Source organism: Ostrinia furnacalis, unplaced genomic scaffold (genome assembly GCF_004193835.3).
Source record: "Ostrinia furnacalis isolate ACB-3 unplaced genomic scaffold, ASM419383v2 OfSCF0802, whole genome shotgun sequence".
NCBI classification, from domain to species: Eukaryota; Metazoa; Arthropoda; class Insecta; order Lepidoptera; family Crambidae; genus Ostrinia; species Ostrinia furnacalis.
The window spans coordinates 940,927-968,641 of record NW_021131041.1 but is presented as its reverse complement, the minus strand read 5'-3'; the positions used below and the strand labels follow the sequence as shown (position 1 = coordinate 968,641).

General features: G+C 38.9%; 2 protein-coding genes across 2 annotated transcripts in view; one reads left to right on the top strand and one right to left on the bottom strand.

Annotated features, from left to right (window-relative positions):
* fry (microtubule binding protein furry) overlaps window positions 1-27,715 on the bottom strand; it is a 208,825-nt gene that overhangs the window by 57,317 nt on the left and 123,793 nt on the right. The window lies entirely within an intron of this gene.
* On the top strand, window positions 1,764-27,714 carry NGR-A18 (neuropeptide receptor A18). Its single transcript, XM_028300841.1, has 4 exons — window positions 1,764-2,659; window positions 19,724-19,949; window positions 26,555-26,615; window positions 26,691-27,714. The coding sequence occupies exons 1-4, from the start codon at window positions 1,790-1,792 to the stop codon at window positions 26,809-26,811; spliced, it is 1,278 nt and encodes a 425-aa protein (XP_028156642.1). The 5' UTR covers window positions 1,764-1,789; the 3' UTR covers window positions 26,812-27,714.

The following is a 27,715-nucleotide window of genomic DNA, read 5'->3' as shown; positions in this document are numbered from 1 at the left end:
CATAGTTTCCAAAGGTAATATGTGTTCGCGATTCGTTGAAGGAATCAATTTGAAAACTGACGAACCTTTTCATTCCATGACTGTACATTAAAATTATTGATACCCTATTAACCCTTTTCCATCGGAGCTTAGTGCTTATCGAAAGAAATAATAAGACGCGGAAATTGTAAGAGTTGGTAGAAAATTAATGACGATAAGAAACCTTCTACAATAATGCCTGGTACCCAAGCCAATTATGGAGCTTTAGTGGGGATTGTTATTCTATCAAGACTCCATAGCTTATCGACATAGCGAACGTTTGTTAATTATATTTATACATTTTAATTAAATAGTTATGATGGTAAGCCTTTTAGACCCTAAACCTTTCTACACGCCGCAGCAGAGTCCTGACGCAGTCTACTTGGCCAAGGCTAAACTTGTCCGCGCTATAATGTCTCCGGGTCTATTGTAATGGGTTGTTTATGTCTTCCGTTACATTTTGTACAAAACTTTTTCATAGTCTGCGTAGTTCTCATAAATTAAATCACATACAGAACATTCAACGCATTGCATGTTATTTTAACAATTTCCGATTTAATCAATTTTTGTGTTTAATTCTACTGGCCTATATATTAAGAAAGCAAAGAAAAAAGAAAAATGATTTTACTTATTTAAGAAAGCACTTCTAAAAGAATTCGTGTTCAAATATTGATAGAATCTTTGTTCTGTAACTCGCCACCTGACAATCACGTGTAACACAAAAGTTACAACTCTACGATATTTAAAAAGCTCTTAAAGAGCTTTAGAGTTATTTGCACACGGATTGTAACGACATACAATATATGTAGATATAATAGATCTGCATTGTTGACGACTTTATTAATTACCTACAACAATACATTGCCGAAATTGACGTGATTAACTAAGTTTTTTTTTTATTATTTTAAAATACATACATAGCTGGAAAAAAACGCACGAAAACGTTTGATTTACCAATATTACCTATAAAACGCTTCTTGTTATTCGGTACATTTGTTTCACGAATAAAAAGTATATTATAGCGATCAAAGGTTTCGTAAAAAGTGTAATATGTAGTGTAGTGTTAAGTTCATGTCCTAATCCAAAAAGACGATCAAGTATTCCAAACCAATTATTATAACTGTCAGAACCGCGAGCACGGCCGCAAACACACGCGAGTATAATCTTGTAGATTTATCACCTCTTTGCATACGCGAGTACAAAGCAAAAAGAAAATGTTCATGGAAATATTTGCCGACAGTGAATGGCAGACGCGACGACGACGGCACCCGGACGGATCCGACCGGCACACGACGCTAATAGAGACGAATCGAGACGGACAACCTTCGATCACATTATTTCTTATATTGCTTCAATTGAAGCATTCATTGTCGAATTCGAAATTAAGTTAAAATGATATCAATCTGCGATCTCTACGAAAATTCGTAGCATACATAGCTGCGCCATAATTCGTAGCATGCTACGACGTAGTTCCTCGTAGAGGGGGGCTACGCCGCGCGCCGCTGCGACACACACACGCGCGCCGCCCCCCGCCGCGTGCACACTTGCACAGTGCACACATACTTGCATCCGTCGAGCTCTTCCCCGGGGATCCAGTAAATCAGAGCGGGAGTGCAACGGGGTGGTGTGTGAGTGCGTTTACTTGTTGAACGTGGGGGCGGAGCGCGTCGCTACAGTGGTCACCTGGGTCGGCGTCGCTATAAAAGCTCGGCGCGCGGCTCCCCGGCACAGTCGGAGGGCGAGCGCCGCGGCGGCGGTCGGGCGCCGCGAGATGGCCGACCTCATAACGGGCAACTACTCTAACTACAGTCTGTACGAAACTTTCGTGCTCGATAACTTCACGTACCCGAACCTCACGCTCGTCGATTATGTCGCGGATCAAGTGGCGAGCTCGCTGAACATCTACTACACTCCCATGTTAGTCCTTCTCGGACTTCTGGGAAATGGAATGTGCGTTTCCGTCTTTTTCACCAGCAAGCTCCGACTGCAATCGACCAGCCAGTACTTGTCCGCGTTGGCGATCTCAGATTCCGTATTTCTAGTTCAGCTTCTGCCCCCGTGGTTGAACGCGTTGGGTATAACGGGGGTTTTCCACGAACCGGGCTTCTGTCAAGTTTTCGTATACACCTCGTACGTGACGAGCTGCTTGAGCGCGTGGCTGGTGGTGGCGTTCACGGTGGAGCGGTTCGTGGCCGTGCTGTACCCGCTGCGCAGGAACGCCGTGTGCACGGTGGCGCGCGCGCGGCACGTCATCGCGTCCATCGTGCTGGCCTCGCTGCTCATCAACCTGCCCGTGCTGCGCTTCGCGACGCCCACGACCAACGACTGCAACATCGACTACAACTACCTGGAGCACGCGGCGCGGTTCAACATCATCGACACGGGCGTCTCGTTCACGCTGCCGCTGCTGGTGATCGTGGTGCTGAACTCGTGGATCATGGCGGGCGTGTGGCGGCTGGAGCGCGCGCGCACGCAGCTGGTGAAGGCGGAGCGGCCGGCGGGCCGGCGCGTGGCGCGCGTGGTGGGCTGCCCGCGCTCGCAGAACCGCATCACCCGCATGCTGCTGATCGTGTCGTCCGTCTTCGTGGTGCTGAACCTGCCCGCCTACACGATGCGCATCCTGGCGTACGCGCTGCACATGGTAAGTCCTGACCCGACTCCTGCCCTCCCTGCCCTAGGTGCAGCCGGTGCTGAGCGAGATCTTTGCCTGGAGCCGAATCCATCATTTTTTCTGTGTTGCCTTGCAGAGCGACGGCATTTTTACTATTATTTTTATTCCCGTGACTGTCTTTTTGTTATTTTATACCTTTTTGTTTATTTTATTTTGTTTTGCTTATATCAAATAAAGTAATATATTCAACCACATTTCTTTATTATTTTTCCAATTCACACATTTTATGTCATAAAATTTCAAAGCACGCAATTTAGTTGCCCATTATCTTACTTTTTATTTATTAAATGTATGCCATCTGAAAAACGTCGGAGTTGAGCTGAAACTGCTTATGCTGGCGAACTGATGCTGCAACTACCGAGGAGCTGCCGTGGTGCCGCTTCAATATATTTTAGAGAATATGCTTCTTGGTTTAACATGTGTATTTTGAAGTTTTTACTTAAAACTTTATTACCGAGTCGTTACTTCGCCACGAATAGACTTCCAAATAATTCGAACGTTTTATTAAATCTATCTTAATATCCGTTCTTAGTCATAAAATATATGGGGCATTATTAACAGAAAAAATCGTAAAGATTGGTCGGAAATAGCGCGGGTCGCTGTATAATTAAAGCAGCGTCGGCCACATCGCGATAACTTACGGTTTTCGGAGGATTCTCCTTACAACAGTTGGACACCATTTTTTTTCTTATGACACCAAAAAGCTGTACACTTTATATCAGAATACTTATTTTACTGAACATTGAAAGGACTCCAAAATACTATATCTTATCTAGTTAAAAACATAAATTCCAGGAATACGCTCGTTATGATTTTTAATGATATAGCTCGTTATAATTTAATGTTAAATATTAGGCAGTCTAATTAAAATGCCTATAAAATTGAACAAATTAATTATTTGTCAGCGGCAGATAAAACAGCTTCAATTTTTAAAATATTTCTTTTTATTTTAATGGAAAGGTTGAAAAATTGATGTGATTTAAGCCGCAAAAAAGGTATAAGCGACATTTTATGATAAAATGTTTCACGTGCAGAACGTTATTCGGATGTAGCCCATGAATTTCAAGTGAGCGAGCTGAAAGATCTTTCGTCTTGCGGACGATTCGCGGCAAACAAGAAATTTGATGATAAATAACACTTTTACTCAATTCAGAGTATCACAAAATTTGAAGCCTTGTAGTCTTTGTATAACGAGAAAAAAATTATGTAAGAAGTAAGATTGTTGTTAGAAAACTACCGTTTAACTTCTATGCAAGTTTGACGTTCTGAGAAACGTAGATAAGCGAAAAACTTTGTGGAAACATTCACACAAAGCGAATTCGTAAGAAAAAGGTTTCGGGAAATCAGTGTCTAAAAGTAGCTCAAGTTTCAAGGGAAATTAGAGATGTTTTTTTTTTGTTAGTGAGTGTTATTGAGATACACATGCTGTCTCCTTATTTTTAAAGTAGACGAATATAATGCACGAAACGTCCAAACGCGGCCGTAAAAATGTTCAGAGGACGCCCACGGCCTTGAACCAGACAAAATGACCTTTTGTTTAGTCGACACAGATAAATACAGATTGCTCGGTCACAAAGACTACGACCGAGAAGAAAGTATTCTTTTCTTTCACACGAAATTTGATTCCTTTTAAATTAATGCGCTATATTTCGAGGATTTTTATTACGTACTTCTGAACAAATATCAATCTACTTTTACCCTCGTTAATATCGTACACAGAAAATATATTTCTTTAGTTAAAATTACACTATAACCCTATCACAAGTTTGGTCCGTTAAAGATTGTGTCCGTTAAGTTCTGAATTAGTACATAAAACGCCCATAACTTTTTATTGCTGCGAGACTCCAGACATAAAAAAAAATAAAAAAAAATATTGAAAATTATGTACCTAGTCATGATTAAGTTAGTAAAATACCTGAGCGAAAAATGAATTCGTAGATTGTTATGAACTAAATATTTCACGGGTTGGAACTTCTGCGAGTTTAAAATGAAAAGGACGTTTCAAAGTTATTCAAACTCATAAACGGAGTAATTTCTACAGATCAATTAGGCGAAATTAAGCTGCGAAAACAAAATCAACATATTCTCCTCGGTGAGGCTCAAATTAGGGCAGATTACGTGATGATGAATGTATTCTGGCAGAATTACGATGGGCTCGTGTAGGACCCGGCAGGACGCGGCACGTACGCGCCCGGTCCATTTGCGTGCCCACCGGGCTTTGCCGAGTTTCAAATTAGTATAAATGAGTTCATTAGCGACTCTTACTTAAATATGTATAACACATCGCTTTGTATAAGCGTTAAGATAAAGTTTAAAACTATGTAGGCTCACTGTAAGTAGGTAAAGCAATGGTAACATATTAATAAGTACGAGTATGTTCTCGAATCGAATAACGACACGCATAATTATGCGAGATATTCCCCTAAAATACGGTGACCTTCGGTACAAAAAATAAAGCGGCACAAAAATAATTCTTCGAAACACACTAACTGGCCTCAAGCTATGGGCCGATATCAAATACAAATTAAGAAAAATAAACAATTATGTAATATGAAATTCTAAGACAGGAAATACGACGCGTATTTCCTCAACATTTCCCTAAGGAATTCAGTTTTTCTTTCTGCTCTATGGATTATACCAATAGATAGTTACAAACTGAATCTAGTAAATGATATCATGATTATGTATGAATTTCAATTTAAATACAAGTGGATTAATTACCGACAGTTACATAATTGGAGGTGCGCGGTACAGATTAGTCCAATTAGTAAGCAATGAACTCATTAGGGTAACATGAACCACTTGTGAAACAGGGGCTACATCCTGAGGCCTGTAATATTAGCGGGGCTAATTACTGAAACACATTATTACCAGCGAGTCTGAGAAGGGTTCCATGTGGAAGTTTAGTGGAAGGGTAAGATTTGAGTGAGGTTTGCTCTTTAATAATTTACTTCAATACAAAATGTTCCATAAATAATTTTAACAAGTTTTGTGTCGTAAAAATGGGGACCATATTCTGCCGAAAAGTTGGCGTTAAGGGGATGATAACTCCTCAATTGTGGCTGAAATGACTTTAATATCTGAATCGGTTTAGTTAGTGCGAGATTAAACATCAAACCATCAAAAAAATACAACTCATCGCATTTATCAGATCAGCAGGCTATACGTAACGTAAGATAACTTTCTAAGGTTTGAGACTTCTTATGTCGAATTGTACAGTATTTTATTCTAAATATAACTAGATTAGAACAGACCGTAAATATAAATGATGTACAAAGCGATTAATAAGACTCGTAGACATACAACATGTAGGTACGTATAAAAAAGACATGAGTTTATCGAAAGAAAAGAAAGTTTCACTGGTATCGTCTGGCAAGCCTATATGCGGTCCGCAATTTATAAGTGCGCCCTTTAATTTGAAATGACGCCGTATCTGTCACAAGTAACAAGCATCATAAGTAACATGTGCCTAATTGCATTTTAGTACAACAACACTGAATTGAAATTGAAGAAGAAAAATTATAATTTAATAATTATTATCTTTTATTTCATTCATATTAAGGGCTCTATAAGTAGGTACACGTTAACGATTGGTAGCGATCGGAAGCGGCCGTCCGATGTTATTACTCCCGACAGGCAGGTACACATTCACACAACTCATTTCATGATGTGATTGCACGGGCTTCAGTGCGTGCACGCTACATTGGACGCAATTAATGAGCGCTGTTTACTACGCGATTACACGCTCGCTTACACAACTGAGAGACTCAACTAGATTGAAATCGTTCATCTGATATTTATTTTATTTTATTTAAGATAACAAACAATTGTACAATTCAGGTATATATTAAGAGATAAATAAAAACGAACATACATAATTAACTTTAAAAAAAAATAAAACCGACTTCAAATGCGTGAACACAAAAAAAACTAAAAATTGAAAATATTGCGTATAAAAAAGTTCATCCCCAATTTTCCACCCTTGGGGGTGAAATATTTTCTTAAAATTCGCATGAAACCACCCTTTTGATAATACCTATTCAACAAAAAAATAATCGTTCAAATTGATTTATAATCGGCGGAGATATTGCGTATAAAAAAGTTCATCCCCAATTTTCCACCCTTGGGGGTTGTTTTTTCTATTATTAAATTTAAATGGGACCACCCTTGAAATGGTCCTGTACAAACCGAGCATCAAACATTTCACCTTAGCATTTTGAGGTGAAAGAAACAAGAGTTTGCGAAAAACGGGATAACAGAGCTGGAAGTAAATCCGTATTACTGTTCGGGCGGGATCGCCGCCTCAGCGCTGACGAGCGACGATCACGTGTGTTTTACGACGGTAGACATTGCGGTTAGACCGCTAATATTGCGAAAGTCAAACACAAGAATATTTTTTTACATACCAACTTAAACATAATTGCTATTGGACATCTCGTCTATAAATACAGTTTCAACGCCTGAGCCGTCTGAGCTCGCGAAAAAACTTATCAACGTCTTATCGGAAAAACTTTCATGAGCTTATTATAGATCGAAAGAAATGTAACAGATACGAGAAGCGACAAAATCTCATTGGGTTCATATGGCCTGTGTATTGGAAAAATCTAAAATGATCATATTCGAATTGATGATTGGAAGTTGAAGTAAAGTGGAAAAATAAAATGATCATTAGGTATTAAAGCAATCGATATTATTTATTAAATAAAAACGATAAATCAAGGTCGGTAATTTGCAAAAAGCTGTCTCTTAAAGTACTTTGAAGTATTGGTTGTATTTGATTTGCCTACACAATAATTAAATCTCTGAGTACTCATGAATAGGACTCAGACGTAAAAGAAATTAAAATGTTAAAAGGTTTCTTGTCTGTGACCTTTCATATAATTCGGCAGACAGACACATTGATAGATAGGTAGTCAAAGCCTAATGACAATTTTAGATAAATCGCGAATTTAACAGTTGAAGTAATATTAGTACATTATATCTCAATGTTGTGAAGCGACATTCTTATCTGTCGGATTAGAAAAGCTTAAGCAAAGATTTACGAAGATTTGGGATTGACCTCCTCCGGGGATGGCACGTTGATAACGCCGCTGAAGGACGACGGCACGAGAAATGGAGGTGTCTGTGTGTTCAGCTTCAGACCTTTTGCGTAAACTAACAAAGTAAATGAACGTTTTTTTGCTTACTTGTAAGGCGTTTATTGATCCTTGCCTGTTAGGTTCACAATTTGAAAAAATAAAAAAAGAATGCATGTGTGTGTGTGTGTGTGTAATAAAGACCCTTTTCAACATCACAAAAGTATAACTTATAACTATAAATAAACCGTATATCAAAAGGGTATTGAAAAGCAGAATTTTCGTGTAATCCATCTTATATTCTTTTGTTACCTTTCACTGAATGAACCTTGGAGATGTATGTATAGTAATACATTTCGACGACAATCAAGTCTGGCATATTATTTCGTTAATGTCTCATTCAGAACACATCACAACATTTTAACACCCGAGCACTTTTGTAGGCAGCAAAAGGTATAATAGGTACCTAATATAAATTGGAACGGAAAAAGTACATCTATGACTATTATAATAGGTAGGTATACTCATATACCAAGCAAGACTAGCTCTTATAATGATTCGTTGTTAATTTTAAACTCTAATAGTAAATTTATAACGAAGAAATTATTTTTTATTAGTATTCCATTAAAACTGAGACACCCTTAGGAATTTCTAATTACCCTCTGTCTGCTTATCATGTCTTTGAACCAATTTATCCATGGCGCCCGAAAAAGACGGTGTTTTTTTAGCGTAAAAAGAGAAACTCATTTTAATAATACGATAACATAACATTGAAATTTTAACTATACCTACCTCGAAATGAAATTTTAAAGTACAAGGCTCTGTTCTACGTTACCTAAAGACTAATATTGACGTTTTTGTCCAACAAATCGGCAGATGAGCGAGTGTGGACACAGATGTTCTACATTGCATCAATATGAAGGGTGTCGGGTCTCGCCACACTTACAAGTTTAGCATAAGTTTATCCTAGCTAAGCCGAATTATCCACTGCTACAACTACGAGTAGGTACTACTATTACATATTATACTGACTACATTCTGTTTCCAAATAATATAAGATGACAAGATGATATAATCTTTCACAACACTTTTAATTACTGAGAACATTGTAAACGGCCATTTAGCAGTAACCAAATAAAAGGGACAGACGCGTAAAAAAAACAATCACATATCGGGGATGTAGTTCATTGTTTGATGTTCCATCGGAATAGTTATTGAAAGTGGACCCCTGGTAGGTTCAGTCGTTTTATTGTAGTTCGTTTCGTCTGCAATAGCGGATTCCACAAGTCGTGGAAAACCTCGAAAATGTTGTTAATATCGCACACGAAGTGGGGTCACTAATAAATGTAAAGGTCTTTTCCAATACTTGCACGTCCGTTTAATCAAATCAAACAAATTAAACACTAACTTCTGACACGTTGCACCCGAAAGTTTAGTTTGTGTTTACCAGAGGATCCTCATTGAATATTCTATACAGTGAGTATACACACCCTCAACTCGAAAACACGTCTCGTAAGAAGGAAGATCATAAACATTTAATGTGCGAGGCCCGCTGTATTTCCTTGTACAATAAAGATAACGCGGGCCGCCCCAGGACATCGGCCGTGAAAGTAAAATAAATCGGGATATCTCATCCTATACTTGTGGATGTGAGCAGATCCGTCCACCTATACAATTTAATCGGCTTGGCATTTGAGTCTTTTTAATTGGTTAACTGAATACTATTTATAAAGGTAATTTGAGATACTGTGGAAAGTTTCTAAAGACATTCAAGACGTACCTAATATTACAAAGACTATTCACGCGTAAAGTTTGAGAGCTTAATTTATACCCGACCTAAGCCGGGCGGTCGCTAATTGCCTTGAAAAAGTAATATCGAAAGTTTTCATTCCAAATGTCCTCTAAAAAACCTTTTAACTGTCCTTTTACACTGTCCTGGTTGCGGATTACATGTAGGAACGGTTCTACGTCGTCTACGAGTCCTACGTCACCTATGTAGGAACGTTACTTGCACCAAGAAGATTATTAATGTTTTACTAGGTTACTTAGGTTTGGGATAACTTATGACCGGAACTTAATTTTAACCGATTTACAAAACTTTATAATTTCGGCTTCATTACGCTGTAAGCTGTGTAAACTCCTTTAATTAAAAGATGAAACGTCTCAACAGGCATAACTTGCAAATAGTCGAGTTGTCTGTGGAAAGAGAAACCCATAACTATCAGTAACAAGGCATTTATTATTTACGGATTTAAAGAGTCCGGGTACACTCGATTGACGAAGGTACGCTACCCGCATAGATTTAATTTACCGCCGTGACTAGCAAACGATAAAAATGTGAGCGTTTGACTTTAAACACAAGTTCAACTAATATGTACTCAAGTTGTTTAGTCTCTAATTCTGAGTTACTTAAGAAGCAACATTTCGACCGGTGTGGTTAGTAAGTCCCATTAAATTGTTAGTAGAGTATTTTTTGTTATTATTCACCTGTTTATAGCACTTTAGAAGGCTCACTGTACTTAAATGCGTCACTGAAGCCCCGCTTCAGCGTAAAGGGTCTCATGTATTTTGATGTCAATTAATAATAATTAAAATTTGTTAATTTTTATACCCCTTTGTTATATAGAGGTGAAAACTATAGACTTTGACCAACTACACTGTATCTATGCAATTTATATATTTGTAAGCTGTTTGTTTTCTGAATAAAACAAAATCAAATAAAATAAAATAAATTTGTAGGGCCTGAATTTCTTTTGACGTCGATTTAACGGACGCGTTTCTCACTGATGTAGGTATGATGTCGTTTAAGAACAACAAGATTCGAATCCGACACGACATTCCAGGAATTCATATTATGTTTTGGTATACTTCACTATCAGCAGATTGTTAATAATCCTTGTTGTAAAGTATTATGTTTCTGAAACAATCCGACTACCATTTTTCATTTTGCTCCAACTTTTTAAAAGCTCTCAAGTACTTAGTGTAAGTCAAGTTCAACACTTCCACGTATTTTGAAGAAAAGACTTCATGAACATTTTCGAGATGAAAACTGTGCTAGAAACTAAACTTAGTTGTTTTAGTAAATAAGCTGTTCTTTGTACAATACAACTTGTATGTTGGTGTCGGCAGATAATATTGGGGGCTTCCACTTGTAATCAATAGTTGGTTCTTTTTATCTCGCGGTCGCGTCGGTTTGAGAGTTCATACAATGTTGTATGGGTAAAGTAGATTTAAGACCACTGTCACGGTAATACTATCTATACAGTATTCCAACTCGGCCATATTTTTGAAATAAATGTCAACAGTCGCGCGGTACGTCACAGTATGACAACATGCGGTAGGGCTGCCCACCTACAGTACCCAGTTTAATTACATCTGCCTACTTAGAATTTCTATCTAGTTTTGTGATTGTATTTTTTTATTTAGTTAGACAAACAAAATACTTTATGAATGGAATAGGTTAAAAATGTGTGTCGTTTTGTGATTAGTAGATTTAATTTAGTAAATAAAAACTACTTAAATAATTTCGAAACTTTAATAATCATAATGATGTGTTACTTTAATTTCGGGCGGGCGAAGTCGTGGGCAAAAGCTGGTTTGATACAATATAATTTTCATTTCAAATCAAACTGACTGAAAATGTAAATTTGACTAGTTTTTGACCAATTTGACCGTAAATGACGGTCAGTCAAATTCAATTAGTTTTGTCATTTTTAACACTTGGCCACCGACGTCCATTCGGCACATTCGCGACACCCCCGACTTTTGCATACCGAGCGCATACCGAGATTTGAATTTCGAAAGAAAGTTCTCGTTTCGTCTGTTTATATGAAGTTACAGTACTGTATGATATTATTACCGTGCCACTGATCCGTATAAATAATCTGAGTGTTACGCTTGTTATTGTTATAAGACTTCTTTGAGAAGATTCTTCAGAGCAAGATGGTATTCTGAACAATAGTTGCGGATCTAGTTTTGGGAATCAATCAGTTCAAGTTAAGTCAAGCATTACTTATTCAAGCGCAATTTTAATTGAAATAGACACCCGTACTTATTCACAAATATTACTATGAGGTCTCTCGGTGCGCGTGGGCCCACAAGGTGACACACGAGCTAATCACAGAGCTCTATTCAACGCCGTGCGTTCGATTTGCTGATTCAGTTAAGCAAGCATAGTTTGTGAATACGGACGAGAATTTTCAAAAAACAAAAGGGCAAGAACTTTTGTAATTCTTAACAAAACTATGCGGCTAAGTCAAATCTCCAACCAGCATGCGAAATGCAGCAGGGCCTACCACTTGTTGCTGCCACCCAAAGCTGCAGACAAAAGTTGTCACTTGTTTTAAACTTTCCACCGTAAAAGCGCCGCCTGAAAGCACACGAGAGCGGTAATTACTTTCCGTTTCGATAGCCTTCGCCGCCGGCCCGCACAAACGTTCACTGGAGCCGTCGCGTTACATTCATGTCACAACGCACTCTCACAGACTTAAGCTCCTTTCATTTCGTACTTGAGAGCTGAAAACCCCTCCACCGCCCGCGAAAAGGGCAATAAATGCAATATTCACCTCAAACACCACGCCAGGCTGTCAACGTTATTTATGAGTCCCATTTAATATCACATCTGAGTGCTCTATAAGCGGTCTATTTGAATAATACATTCTAAGATAGTTCCATGTCTATTCCCAAAACAGTTAAAAGGGTTGCCAATAAGTTCCCTAAAGGCACTTAACTATACAGAATTCGAAATACTTTTCTAAACGACAAAACTTTCCATTACGAGTATCGAAAAGTACAAAGACTTACAAGTTTCAATGTATTTTATTTTATCAGGGTCATGATAAAATAAAATACATTGGTTGTTATAGATAGCCAGTGTCAATTACTCCTATTCGACTGACCGCGCCCCGAAGATAGTAAATCCTTATATGATAGAACATTTCAATCTGAAGAGTACTAAAGAGCAGTCAGCTGCTGTTCAGTTACAGCGCCCAGACTGGTCTAGATAAGATTAACCCACTCGACTTCAACCGTCTCCACTCTCGAATGTGCTTTAGAAAATAAATAAATCCGCCGGTTAGTTTGTTCGACCCAGATCACGATGACGTCTAATACTTTTCTGAGCTTTCTTTTTAACATCGGGGCGCTTTGAGAAATAAATTGAAATACGCTGGCTTTTGCACTTCGTTTTGCGACTTTAAAACACCGGTACTGACAGTTCCAATTTCATCGTGAGTCGTGACCATGTTTTATTAGATTGCCTAATGGGTTTGAAAGTTGGTAGGTACAATAGGAGTCGTATATTTAAAAATAAGTTATGATTGCTTTAGGGTGATAGCATATTAAAATCTTTACAAAACTACGGTGGTTTAAGATAAGCTCAGTGGTCACCCGCCGTGCGAAAGGCCCCATCTGAGGCAATAGATATTTTCAAGTGAGAAATACACTAAATAAATGCTCGTAAGCGAACACCTCGCGAGTGTAGCAGAGTAACTTATGTTATTGTATCGTGAGCACGCCAAGCGATCATTAAGAGGCCTTTGTAATCAGATAAGGATGCGTAAATACGTACACACTGGCGTGTGAGCTGGGAAAGCCTACTTATCGAATTAGATGACTTTTTATTTTCTGAAGCTTAAAACGCACGATTGAGCTCATCAAAGTACGCCCTACAAATCGACGACGAACAAAATTAGAGTGCCAATTCAAATTACAACGTATTTTTAGAATAGAACACTATTAACAAAGAAATTCGAATGGTTTTGTGCTTTGTGCGTGTGGACCATCACATCGCGAACAGTTTTTAAATAGTGAACCTTTAGGCGCAAATATTTATAATTTATTCTGGATTTGCTCCATATGTTGCCTTGAATATATCTCTCTGATAGAGCATCAATCCAACGTTCATATAGCCTTAGAGTTGAGATATGATAGGAAATCAGGCCATCGACCAAACGCCGCGCGACCGCGAATCTCACTTCATACACCATTTCTTATCACTAACTAAAGAGCGTGACTATCTAAATTGTCGATATAAGTACGTTTTGATAGAATCAGGTGTATCTACCTTTTTACATTACGAATAATAAATGACCTGACTTATCTGAATTTTAAAAAAATAAACAAAAAACATATTACGCATCCAAACATACTACGCATCATGAACAAAGAAAACAGGAAATCACATTTACCATCAGGTGAGATACAGGCCAAGAGCTTCCTCGTTGTGGATAAAAAAAAAAAAAACATTTCCCAGTAAAAGGGTACGACTATAATTACTTAGTTTCTGTAGGTATAATATTGCCCTTCAACTTGAATTTTCCGATACCATAACATAGTTAACGCTTAATAACATGCGTCAACAAACATGGTATATGGCTACACGGCAGTTTGTCTCCCCGCAGACACTGACAACAAATTAAGAATATGTTGTATGACATGTAATAATAACGCCTCAAATAGACTCAGTGATAATATCTATTGTATTGAAACGTTGGCGGAAACTCCGGCCCGTTGTCTCCGAACGTTGACTTGAGTCGCGACTCACAGAATGACGATTAACATAACAAACCGCTTTGTGCCGCGACGTATCGGCGGCTCGATCACCGCAGATAACGCTTTTGTGTTCACAAATACACATAAAACCAGCTCCTTACACTGTTAAACATTTAGAACTGAAAGCGGGGCTTTAAATCGCTAAGGCGAAGTTCGATCGGAGTTCCGTTTGTTTACAAGCAAACAATCAAGATATGCTAACTCAGCCATAATTATACGGGACAAAAGATTCCGGCTCCGTGACGGGACGTCTCGATGAGGCCGACAAAAACCCGCGCTCTCAATTATCTAACTGACTTACAGGGGCTGGTGCTCGCAGAATTAACATACAATTTGTTTACAGACAGACCGCTGTCGGTCGCGGCCCCGGGGACGCCAACTTAAATGGCGGATGACTTTACAATTAAGTATGTTTATTTAAATTAGAAAACCTTCTCTAAGTACTAAAATTTTTAATTAAGTAACAACGTTAATTTGCGGATTCATTAAGTCTAAATGATTTTGAAAACAATTATGGGACTGTTTATTAATTTCGGGCAAATAAATGTAAACAGAGTTTTTTTGTAAAAGGAAGTATTTTTAAAATCTTTTTGACCTCCACACACAGCTAGAACATTCGGTCGCTGTAAAAAATATTGAGTTTGGAGACGGCCTATTCCAAGAAATTATTATCTTAGGGCTGATTTTTCAATCGTCAGATAACTTTTAACTGAAGAATAAGTTTGGCACATGACAGTTTTAGTATGGGAAATATGTCAAAATGACAAGGTTATTCTTCAGTTAAAAGATATCTGACGATTGAAAAATCAGCCCTTAGTAGATATTTTTGCGAGGCTTGGTACGTGCCGACCCCGCAGGCTTCGACTATTGTGCCCTAAGCCCTTACTTTACAGGCTGCGCTCACTTGAAAGCGGCTTTTTAATACACTTAGCTAAGTAAATAAAAAAGACTTAAGTATCGACATGTGAAACTAAAATACTTAGATTTGCTTCACTTTGTCCCAAAGCCCTGAAGGGTTTAAAATTTCTGAAACACCTTTTAAGATTGCTAACAACCTTTTTTTACATAAAATGGAATAATCGTAGTATTTGCCTATAACCGTGCCATTTACAAAAGACACAGCCCTACCTCGGCCCACAGCAAAAGTTGTGCGTTTACCGAAATTGCCCCAAACTTGTTCGTAAAACTTTCACGCGATTAATTTAATCAGGCGCAACCTAATAAATAGTTATCGTTACTATAAATAGTTTCGGAACACATCAAATGCTTTATGAATCATGATATAATAATATGTAGCACAATGAAAAGGAATGTCACATTATGTTTTTACTTATCTGTTTTTAGAGGAAGTAAAGTACCTATCTACCTATCGCAATACATAGACAAACCGATCCCTAGGTTCATAAATCTAGAACGGTAACCACCGCAAGAGAAAATTAAATTTAAAACACGATGTGACTTATTGTCTAGTAAGCTTCGCTATTAGTTTTCATTTTAAATTTATTTACCAAAAGCGTAGCACGTGAAAATTAATTTTACTCCGTCTTTTAAATAAATGTTTACCAATTTCCAAATACAAAGGCCAGACAGATTAGTTTTTTGTCAGGATCATTATTATGATACTGCTTCTTAGCCATTATCTTTTACATAGGAAATGTTCTTACGAAAAGAATTAAACAGTAATGAAAGTTCAAAGTTAGTACAGCTAATTTTTAGCACCTGATCAGTATCAGGATACCCCTGACACATTATTAGATGTTTTTTTAAGTAGGTACGTGACCTTTTGATAAAGCCTGTAACCCTGACTCAAATGTGTAATTCCCGTCACTTGTATGAATATCACACGGTCGAACGTTGCCGCCGCTTAATTACAGTGAATTTAAACGTTATTTCCGCTCGCTTTTAATTAGTCTACGAACGGATAGTTTTAACCCTTCGTTTCGATAATTGCCATTCGATACTGCAGTCTGCTTATTAATTCAAAGGCAGATTTACGCTTTTACCCATTAATTAACTGCTCTGTCTAGAGCTGTCTAGAGAAGGGTGAAATATAATCCTTTGAAGAATTGATTTTTTTTCACGATTGAGATACGTTTATCGTTTAATATCAAAACTGCTGTACTTAATTTGTGGCTGTGATTTCGAAAGAGGTAGGTAATATCATTTCTTGATATATGGTCTAGAGAAATACAATTTCTAAGACCTTTTCATCGAATACTACCTACACCTAAAAATATTATTCACAAAGAAATTCTTCGTAGTAGTAGAAAGGTTTCTTTCCTACGTATTATGATTGTGTTCATACGAGTGTAATAAAAGGTTTGTCGACTGTTTAAGTCCGCTCGTTCGCGAATAATCTGTCTGGCCATCCAAAGTCACATTGCCGCCGTGTAATGATGGGCTCAGGTGTGAAACACATCCGAATCGTTACGCGGGAATAATAAAATGGAAATCGGCTCTCGTGTTAACATTCGGAACTGTCCCTCTCATCAAACAGATTTACAGCCAGCCCATTTCGAAGCCTTTACAGTCGCCGCTCTGTGAATGTTGTGTGTGCTACAAGGGACGACTAGAGCGAATGATAGACTCCTTTAAATAAAACTTCGATCAACGAGTAAATGGAATAGAAATCAAAGGCTCTATAAAGAAAACAAAGCGGAGATAGAGAAAGCATGATAAGCTTGTAGTGTCTACCATAATAGTCAATTACGGAGTTTTATGGGGGCCTCCATGAAACGAGCGTGTAGCTATAGCTGCGGCGTGTGTATCCGTGCATGACAGACCGTTTTGATGTGTGTTTTATTCATCAGGCTTTTGATAAAACGGATTTATTTATTTTCAACGCACTGTTATCAGATTTATGATAATTCGCGTCTAACATTTATGATTAAACGAAAAACATGTCTAATATGGATCACCTAACATTAAATATAAGAATGAAAGGCCTGCAGTTGGAACATTTTCATTACATAAAAACGAATTTCAATACATTCCGAATCCATTCAACTTGTTAATATCACTTTTACGTAGATACCAGACTGGAATAGCTAACGGTAGGTACATATTATTATTTTTTTCCGAAAGAGTTAACAATCTTCTCGATTCTATTACCTACTAGCTGGAAAGGTATTCATATTTTAATATGAAAAAATATGTTAATATTTTTGTCGAGAACGCGACGTGCCGTTGTAAGCTACAATACTGTGGCGTGTAGATTTCTTCTTTTAATTGAAAAGCTTGCTGGTTTTAGTATAGTTAGAGCATAGTTGGAACCAAACTATGAGTACTCTTACATCCAATAACGTCTCATTCCAAAATCATTGGGGAAATAGTTTGTGCGATGTTCGGAACGCATTAACTATCGATTAGCATCGCCACCGCAAACGGCAGCGGTCAAAGCACTTTGTTTATTGGCTGTGTATTAGCCCGGGCCAATACCGACTGAGGGACTCGTAGCTCCCCAGAGCTTTGATACCGCGCCGCGATTTACTCGGAGCTTCTATGTAATTACGTTAAAGCAGCATTACTCTCAATAACAAGTAATTTGATTAATCTATGTTGTTGACTTAGAAATATTTAATCAAAGCCTTATTTATTGGAATGGAACTTATTAGATTAAAAATGCTTTATGCTTCCAAATCTTACTATCTTCGCGTCTAATTTGTCCAAAAATACCAGAATAACTACCATCTTTTCATTGAATAGTCGAATGCGCTGTGTTTTATACGAGTACAGTGAAGGTTCCCTCCATAAATCATTGACGGAATATATTAACGTCGAAACGTTTACCAATATAGTATGCTTGATTTGGCACATGTGAAAGGTTTAACCAATAAAATTAGTTAAAAGATAACATTTATGTGCCGTGTTTTACATGAAACTTGTCCAATTAGCTTTCAGGTATAAATAGAACGATTGTTCCAACCTACACCGGGATCACAATAAATCATTCAATAAAATTCAATATTCAAACGGCGTGTTCGGGATCTCTTTCATTCGCTGACCACGGGGCGAATAATAAATACCAGGACTTACTTCGTCACGGTGGAAAAATTTGCAAATCCTCTTTTTGTCAGTGGACAATTTGATATAACCCGAAGGCTCTATAGCACTTAATTACCTACATTGTTTGCTGTGGCGGGGATGCTTATGAAAAAGTGTCTGATTACGGACACGCGCGTCAGGTCGTTTGTTTAGGACCCTGAATCGTTCACGGCAGTCCACCTGATCTGAATTCACAAAAACTTTGGGTAAACTTGACCGTTTATGGGAGAAGGTATTATTTCGCATGCCCCAGACAGGGCGCGTCTCAGTATCGAGGCACCCTCCGCAAACTTGTGGCGACAGCCAATAAAAGTATTACCGGTCACCTTCAAGGTACCGCAAAATATCAACAGCATTAGCAAGTAATTGCATGTTGATAGTTGCCAATTCCATTAGGGTGGGGGCGATATTTTTAGATAGAGTTCTTCGCAACGTTTTTTTGTGTAATAGTCAAATTAGCCGTGAAAATGTTTAGGTCCGGGCGTTAGAATTCATGTGTTATTGTAATTTATAGTACTGGTTTAAACTGTTGGATTGTTCTTAACTGGACTGGACTCAACATACTCGTACTCGATTTACATCATTCCTTAACATGCCCTCAAAAGTGACGTTCTTGCGGGAACCACACCCACGTCCGCTTTGTAGGTACAGCCTTCGTAATTTTACAACTTCGCGGACTCTAAATATAGACTCAATCTATTTATCGTCAAATTCCTTAACGATAAACGAATTTTAAGTGGGATCAGTTTGAGTTGTGGTTATTACGCGATTCAAGACCGTGTCCTATCATTTATCTCAATGACAGGCCCCAAAGGTTCAGTCCCACGGGTGTCCGCGTCCTGTCCCTAATTACTCGCAACTTCTGGCGATCGACTCCCCGGCGGGCCAAGGTCTCGATTGATCTGTCTTCAGCAACTGGGATACTTCAAACAATATTATTCCCAAGTTTGATGTTACTCGTACACCAATTTGAAACAATAGGGGCTTAGTTGTTTTTACAAATCAGGATCGCATGTCAGGTTTTAAAATTCACTACGGCTTGACTTTGTATATTGTTGCGCAAAGTTTTTAATAGGTTGTTATTGAGCGCTCGTTAGGTAGAAATAATTATTACAGTGTTGAATTTGAGTCTAGGTAGATCCACCTTTATTAAAAGTTTTGGCGAAGTAACAGATTACAAATTAAGAAAGTTTTATCGCTGAGTCATCTGCGTGAGGTTGATTATCTAGGTAGTATACATATTAAAAGTTTAGTACCTAGTATCTAATTTTAATGACTTAATCTTTGTAAGGTCTTCCAAAAGTCCCAAATCCCCATTAGCTGTGATGACAAAGCCGTGGTAACGTTAGTCGTTCTTCAGCAGACCACAAACGACTACAGCGGGCGGTGGTCGGCGCTGCAGCAGGTGGCGATCCTGTTCTTCAACAGCAACTTCGGGATCAACTTCGTGCTGTACTGCCTGAGCGGGCAGAACTTCCGGCGCGCGCTGCTGCAGACGTTCCCGTGCCTGCGCCCGCGCGCGCGCCGCGCCGTCGCGCTGCGGCGCCCCACCGCCTACCACCCCGCGCGCGCCAGCAGCGTCGTCTCAAGTAAGTTATTCACGTTACTCCTCCAAGGAGCAGGCCTCACAGGCGGCAAGCTCACAGGGGGTACCCTCCGGGGGGAGGAGGCCCTCAACGAAGTGAGTCCCAGAGCGCGCGCGGGTGTTCCGCGCGCTTTGGAGGGAGCCGGTTGCGGCAGATGCGCGAGGTGCACACGTGGTGTTAAGCCCCTGGTAAGCCCTATGTGCACCTCATATCGCGCTAGCAGAGGACCCCATGAGGTTTTAGTGGGTAGGCCCCGTCCTTCTGGCGGGGAGAGTCCCACATAACCCCTGGCTGCCCCCGCGGCCCGGGGTATGCGTAAAGCAAAAAAAAAGGAACGTTACTCCTTCTAGGCTTGTTTCCTGCTCCACTCCGAGTGTGTGGCCGTCAACTCTTGTATCTTGCTCCTGAGGTCAAATGTTTGCTCCAGTTAGACTATTTTTAGTTCTCACAGCGCGTTTCTGGGATGGTCATCAGCCTCTGAGGTCAAAGCTTTACAACAGTCAACAGTCTTCATTCAGTCTTTTTCGTATGTGCTGGCTGTGTATAACAACTTTTGTCTTGAAACGTCCGCGGTCCTCCAGCATCAGTCAGTAGAGTTCGAAAGCTACACAATTCGCTTCTTAAAACACAGCTTGTGCTGTCAATATGGCGTATTTTTTCTAAAACGAACAGACGTTAAAAACCTGACGTCTACTTAGAAACTAACTAAAGCTAAGAGATTTTTGTTCCATAATATTAAATATACTACAGAATTAAGTTTCATCCCAAGAACTGCATGAAACAATGGCAAACTTTACAGTTAAGTTCCTAGTGCTCAAAAGTTCTTAATTCAATTCTCCTTATCTGGTATTTGTTAATAAGTTATGTTTAATACTGAAACTTATACAAGTAAACGGTTAATTATTATCATTTGATTATTACTACTTACTCTTAGTTAACTTTTTGGCCCACTTTTGTATCAACTTGTAAAAGCACGTTTAGAAAAATTTGTATTCGTATGAAACGCTGGCCAATCAATATAATGTACAAGAATTTTATTTACGGCTCAAGAAATGTTAAGAGGATTATAATATTATTATACCTTTTAGCTATTGTTCGATAGCCTTCACGCCAATCCAACTTATAACAACGAATAAAAGCTCGCGTGGAAAAACAAATCGATTCCTCGTAAAAGCTCCTTCAAAATAAGCACCTTTATTATTATATTATTATTAAAATCCATAAATTCTTAACTTGAAGCAAACAAAATGGTTTAAGTATTTGTTTTGAGATTGGAATTCATAGAAAAAGTGTAGATGGAATCCAACTTTTGCACGAACCTGTTTCGGCACTAAACTTTTCTTATTTCGTACACTCGGACTATTCGAAAGGTTTTAGGGACTTTTCTAATTTGCCATTTCTTGCTATGTTTTTCTTGACGCGCGTGGCGTGGGCAGCCAGGGAGCGGTGTACAACTTTATACGCTGTGACTTTTGAATTAATTTGATCTTGCACGAACCGAAATTTAATGATAAAAAATAATACGACTTGATAACAAACGCGATAGCTTATTACATTTTAATAGAAAAGGTAACTTTTTGTTTAATGCCAAGCAAATCTCTTTATTTACATGGATCAGTAAAAAAAATCCATTTAATGCCAATAGTGAGTGGAATACTGTCCAGTTTCGCAAAGTTTAGCCATTTATGTCGACTGTTGTCACTCGCCTCACGCTCCAGCCATATCAAAGCCGCGCCGGCCGCCTATATTGACTTACGTCGGCAAACACCGCCCGCCAGCGCCCGCTCGTCAAACGCTGCACTTTGATAAACTCCCTTTGACCGATCACTGAAAATATTTGATGGTTTTTATTGCGATCCCGTTGGGAAAGCAAAAACTTTTTTGTGACAATCATGTCTATTTTAAAGAGACGAATATTTATTACGTAACTCGCGTGCGGATTTCAAGTCTGACGGTTAAATAACTTTAGGTAGTTCATGAAGACTTGCGATAGTAATAAACTTAAGTCTTTTATAAGTTTATATTCTAACCAAGTGATTTAACTGTGTTATGGATATAAAAGTTCTTTAAGTCGAAATCCAATAATTTACTGAGAAGACTAAAACAATAAAGTTCAATACTATGCCCAGTTTGTGCGCGGAAGAGATTAGAATAAACTTTTAGAATTCAGTACTTTATTCGATTTAAATGGGCGTATCTTTTGTCCGCAGAGGTTTCACTTGATCGCTATAATATTATCTAAGAACTCGTGAATACGAGATAATCTTATAAAACTTTTATATTCAGAAAGGCGCATGGTTTTCTAGGATTAAAAGTAGTCTGACATTCAGATGAAGCGCAGATTTCTACAGCTTTTTTTGGAATCGTGATTATCCCAAAGATTTTCCTCGCAAACGAACAAAACTTTCCACCGATTTAATACGTAACGCGCACATGTTAAAGATTAGATCAAATAGAATATGGTAGTAATTAGGGCGGCTAAGGCGCTTATGTGACCGTTGTAATGAGACCGCAACTCTTGATATATGGAGGGTGGTTCGTCTTCGCGATAGTTGAATACTTAGTTCCAAATACTAGCTATATAATGTCCCCCTGTCATTTAGTTTGATGGAATGGTTCAGCGTGGGTCATCTTTAATTGTACATTTTGCACTTTTAGAACTTTTTTTATTTTTATTTTTATTTTATATAATTGATTGTTTCATGATTTGACTGTCTGTATTTCTGTGATAGGTAATCTGTGTTTGTTTTTAATTTTTTACGGCGACCCCAGTGCCCCAAAGGTCCTTGCTGAAAATCAGTGTCGTGGCACCTTTAATGTCACGACTAATGCTGAGCCAGGGACCTTTTTGGCACAGGGCACTCTTTATTTTAATTTGGGTTTTTAGTTCTATATTGTATGTTTTATTTTGTATTCTGCCTACATTGTGTATTGTGCCAAATAAACAATATTCTATTCTATTCTATAGTTTACCTAAGCACGAAATAAATTACTTTACGAGTAGAACTATTACGTTGCCAATTAATTTGAAATGATCTAATTTATGTCACTTTAAATATAATAATAGTGCGGTGACATAGAGGATATTGCTTTATTTGAATTCTTCTGCAGCTAACTTTGTAACACTGACCGTGACAAAGTATCAAACGATGCCGTTGAAAACAAGAGTCCCCAAGAGTTAGTGTGCAGGCGCCAAGCTTCAACTGCTGTGTGCATGTGTGCAGGGGGTGCTGCAAACGATGAATGGACTCATTCACTCTGAGCAGCCATTTTAGCAGGAGCCCCGCGTCTTTGTGTGCGAGCCGCACTCACACGGCTACGTGATACAGTCGTGGTTATATTTCTTAACCCCATAAGGGTTATAGCAATGTGGTCTTTATTTTATTGCAAGGTCAATATGTAATTTCATTAAGCGCCCATATAAATCGTTCATCTTTTTTACACGTGAAGCTATAGGTGACCAAGGGACAAGTAAGACAAGTTAACAACATGTTTGAGATGTATTTTAGTCAAGAAAAAGAAAAATATAGAAAATATTTTTTGACATCGAACTTTACCGCACACATTGTGGGAGGAGACCCCTCCGACCTAACTGTACCGTTGCGAGCGTGAGCGTGACCTTGGCACGGGGCTAGCAGCCAGTCGTACGCACACGCCTTCAGTGTTCCGCGCCCTTATCAAACACTAATTAATGCGCGACGTCTTTGATCTTTGTATCTTTCTAATTATTCTTAACGCGTCGCACCACTTTTTACTTTCGTGTCTCTGGAAACAAAATTCAAAAGCATTCGGACGACTGAAGTGGTTTTTCTGACAGCTCGGCATCTTGTTCTCTTGGTTTGCATAATCATGATGTTCCTGATGAAATTTAATATCACGAATTTGTATCAAGTTGTTTTTCTTGGAAAAGACAATCATTCCGCTGCAATAACTTTCTACAATTTATTGTAGACGGCTCACACCTTAAGGGTTAAAAAAGATAAAGCATTTGTAAATATGGCAATATCTTTTTTGGATTTATTTATTACTAGCTTTCCGCCCGCGGCTTCGCCCGCGTGGAATTTTGTCTGTCACAGAAAAACTTTATCGCGCGCGTCCCTGTTTCAAAAACCGGGATAAAAACTATCCTATGTTCTTTCGCGGGACTCAAACTATCTCTATGCCAAATTTCATCAAAATCGGTTGCGAGGCTTAAGCGGGAAAGCGTAACAGACAGACAGACAGACAGACAGACAGAGTTACTTTCGCATTTATAATATTAGTTGGGATACCTACGGATGATATACTCATAGTAACTGTTACGGGCGTGATCATAAATCATGATGACCTTTCCTCGTATAATTTTCAAAGCAATTTAGTCAAATTGACAGTATTTACATTTCCACTTGGATCAAACCAGCGCCTACTGGTCGCTCCATCACAACCCACGGCAATCCGAAATTAAATGGTTTTTTCTTCCCTTCATTATCATTTTCCATTACAAGGAAGTTTCGTTGGCGTTAATTATTGGCATAATAATGGCACATTGTGTCTGGAGCAAGTTTAATAATGAGTTCTAAGGTTTATCAGTCGCGAGAGTCGATAATAAAGCCACGGTATCGGTCAATCCTTACATTTTCATCATCAATATTATGAAGTTACGTATTTTTAAAGCCCTTAAGACCACAGAGACCACCATTATTAAATAAAGCTTGTTTAAATTAACTGACAAGATAACTGACTAACTATTAAAAGTCCGTCAACTTGTTAAAGAAACATAAAACAAGTTTGTTTTTGTCCATAGCAGCGACCGGTATTTTCCCTCCGGAACCGTTCCCCCGACTTATCCGGCCGGATCGCCGCGCAGATTGCCGGCGTCCGGACAAATTGAAGTTCACCCGGCTATCATTGCGGGCCATTCCACATTTCGATTTCTTTGCCGCGCTCTTGTTAACCTATTAATGTTATTCAAAGCACTTTAAACGAGAAAAAAAGGCCGTCTGCTACAATGCCTAAATTTATTTTTATATCGCAAAGCTTTCAGATACGAAGGTTCTTATTTAATTAATTTGAGACATCAAAAATGGAATCAAATTACATAACAGCCTAACAGCTAAGCCACCGACCATTTTCGGGAGATAGTCATAAAACCAGACTAGTTAATTCGACTCCGGACTGGCGAGTCGTTGAAGCTTGACATTGAGAGCTGGCCCGTGTCATGAAAATCTCACATTGACTGCCACAATGTTTCTTATTTTTAGAACAATAGGCACGCCTTATTCCCAATAGAAACGTCTTAGGCGGCATTGTTACGGCCCAGGGCAGGCGTCACAGAGCTCGACTTGACACTATAAGCTTGTTAATGTTAATGAGCGCCCAGACAGATGTTATATAAGCTGATGATGCCAGCGGCTTGGATTGTATAGAAAAACAGGTATATTGTTGCTTCTTGTAACTTTATCGATATTGACATTATCTTCTGAGCAAAGAATTTTCACGACAGGCACATTTGTCTGATTTTCAATACCTTGAGTACATTGAAGTGTTTGTAGGGAAATGTACATTTCGTTTGACATAGAGCCAATCTGAAGCGCCATAAAAGATACACAAAATTAGCATAAAACGTGGGCAACTGCTTGAGGCTTCTCGAGGGGCGGCTTCTCGGGCCTTTTCCTACATAAAATAAAAAATTAGAACGGGCGAGATTTATCGGTTGTTGCGAGTCGCGCTCTTAAGCCGGTTTAAGAGCTCGGCGGGATCCGCGCGACCTTGCCCGCTGCCCATAAAGGATTTATTCCCCGCGTTAAGCCGTTACTGCCGTACGCAAGACCTCGTACAATTATACAGCGTACATTAATGCAGAAGATCCTTTAATAGTGTTTTTTCTTCTTATCTCTCCTGTTCGTTAATTTAATTTCTGTCTTAAAGAGATACTTAACCTATTTCAAGGTTTTTTACAGAAATATTAAAATTTGTATTTCATGAGCATCCTGCATTTTCGAATATAACATAGTGAAGTCCAAACAACTCAGAATGATATCATGTCGGTAACAAATGACAAATGGGACTAGGTACGCCATAATTGACTACTCATCATGACCTCTAACATTCAAATCAAACATTCAATATTGGCAATGGAATATTCCCGGAGTACGATCTTCACCCGTTCGGATTAACTCTCTGTTAAACAAGGTTGTCTGCCTTCGATTAGTTTCCAACGATCTTTCAGGGTTTGTCCATTATGCGCCATTTACGAAAACTTTTAATGGACTCGCTGACGACGACGGTCGTTATTAAAATTACAATTTTAATAAGTTTATATAATTTTTTTCGAAAGCGATCTTATCCTTAAGGCGATCGGGTGTCCGTCAGACCGGATAATAAGCATATCTCAGGTTCACTAAGTTTTGCTTAATTTGACGCTAGAATCTGTGGGAACTTTATCCTTTTATGAGGTGACATTCTGGTAGAAAAGAAAACTTTCAGCACATTTTCGCAGCTCGACATCCACTCAGGCACATTGTCTTCGAGCATTTTTTGCTGGGTTTCTTCAGCGGCAACGTGAACTTTGTAAGTCTTGGCTTTGTGGCGGTTCTTATGCGTGTGCGTAACCAGGCTTTTGTCCGCAGCGTCGTTCGTGAGCTGCACGGAGGCGACGACCAACTGCGCCGTGGTGAGCGTGGGCCCGTCGAGCGGCGCGGGCCCGTCGAGCGGCGCGGGCCCGGCGGCCGGGCCCTCGGGCGCGGGCCCCGCGGGCCGGTCGCGCCGCCGCGAGCGCTTCATCAGCCGCTGGACCTTCGACAACTCGCGCCACCGCCAGCCCGGCCTCGGCCCTGCTCCGCCGACATCTGAACGTATAGAACTACAAAACTTTCCAACCAACTGATGTATCTGTCACCACACAGTGGTGAGCAGTCAAAAAACCAGAACACAACCAACACGTGAAGAGTTATACAATTAAATACCTACTAATACATTACGAGTATGTATTTTAAAATACATCTAAGTATGAGTCTCAAATATCACACGCCGCATCTGTGGCTAGGCGATGTCTGCGCTCATCTCTGTGCTGTGATTAATTACACTGGGCCGTGTACTTTCGCTGTATTTTGTTTATTATGTATACTTATCACCGCTTGAAAAAAATATGTGTACTATTTATATTTATGTAGCTTCTACATTATCGAATTGATGTTGTACCTATTTAACAATACAAAATATGACATATATAATATATAATATGTACTTATACGTTTTAAGGACGTGGAACTGGAATCCTCGCTATTTGTTAACCCAAATAGACAATTTAAATTCATACAAACGATAATTTCAATTGTGTGTGATTCAAGATTTAAAATTTTACAGAGAATATATTTTAAAGACATAATACTCGTAGTTCTAAATAACAGGTTAAGCGATAGGCTGGATTCTTATTTAAATATGTATTGCCCGTATTCACAAACGATACTTGCTTAAGTGAAGTAGCAAATCGAATGCACAGCGTTGTATAGAGCTCTGTGATTGGTGTCTGTGAATACGGGCGTAGGTATGTCTCTTACATAAGGAAAATGCATGTTATTCAAATGTAAATGTTTGTATGTACACGGCCCAGCATTAGAGTACCTGACTGACCGGCACTTTGCCGCACGTGTGTACCTACCAAAGACGAAGTCTTACACTATGTGAAGTTTACACTTCATTTGATGTTTTATAAAACTTTATGTACCTAGTACATAATATGGACGCTGAAATTACCATTGGCAAACAATTTCTTAAAACCAAAATTAAAA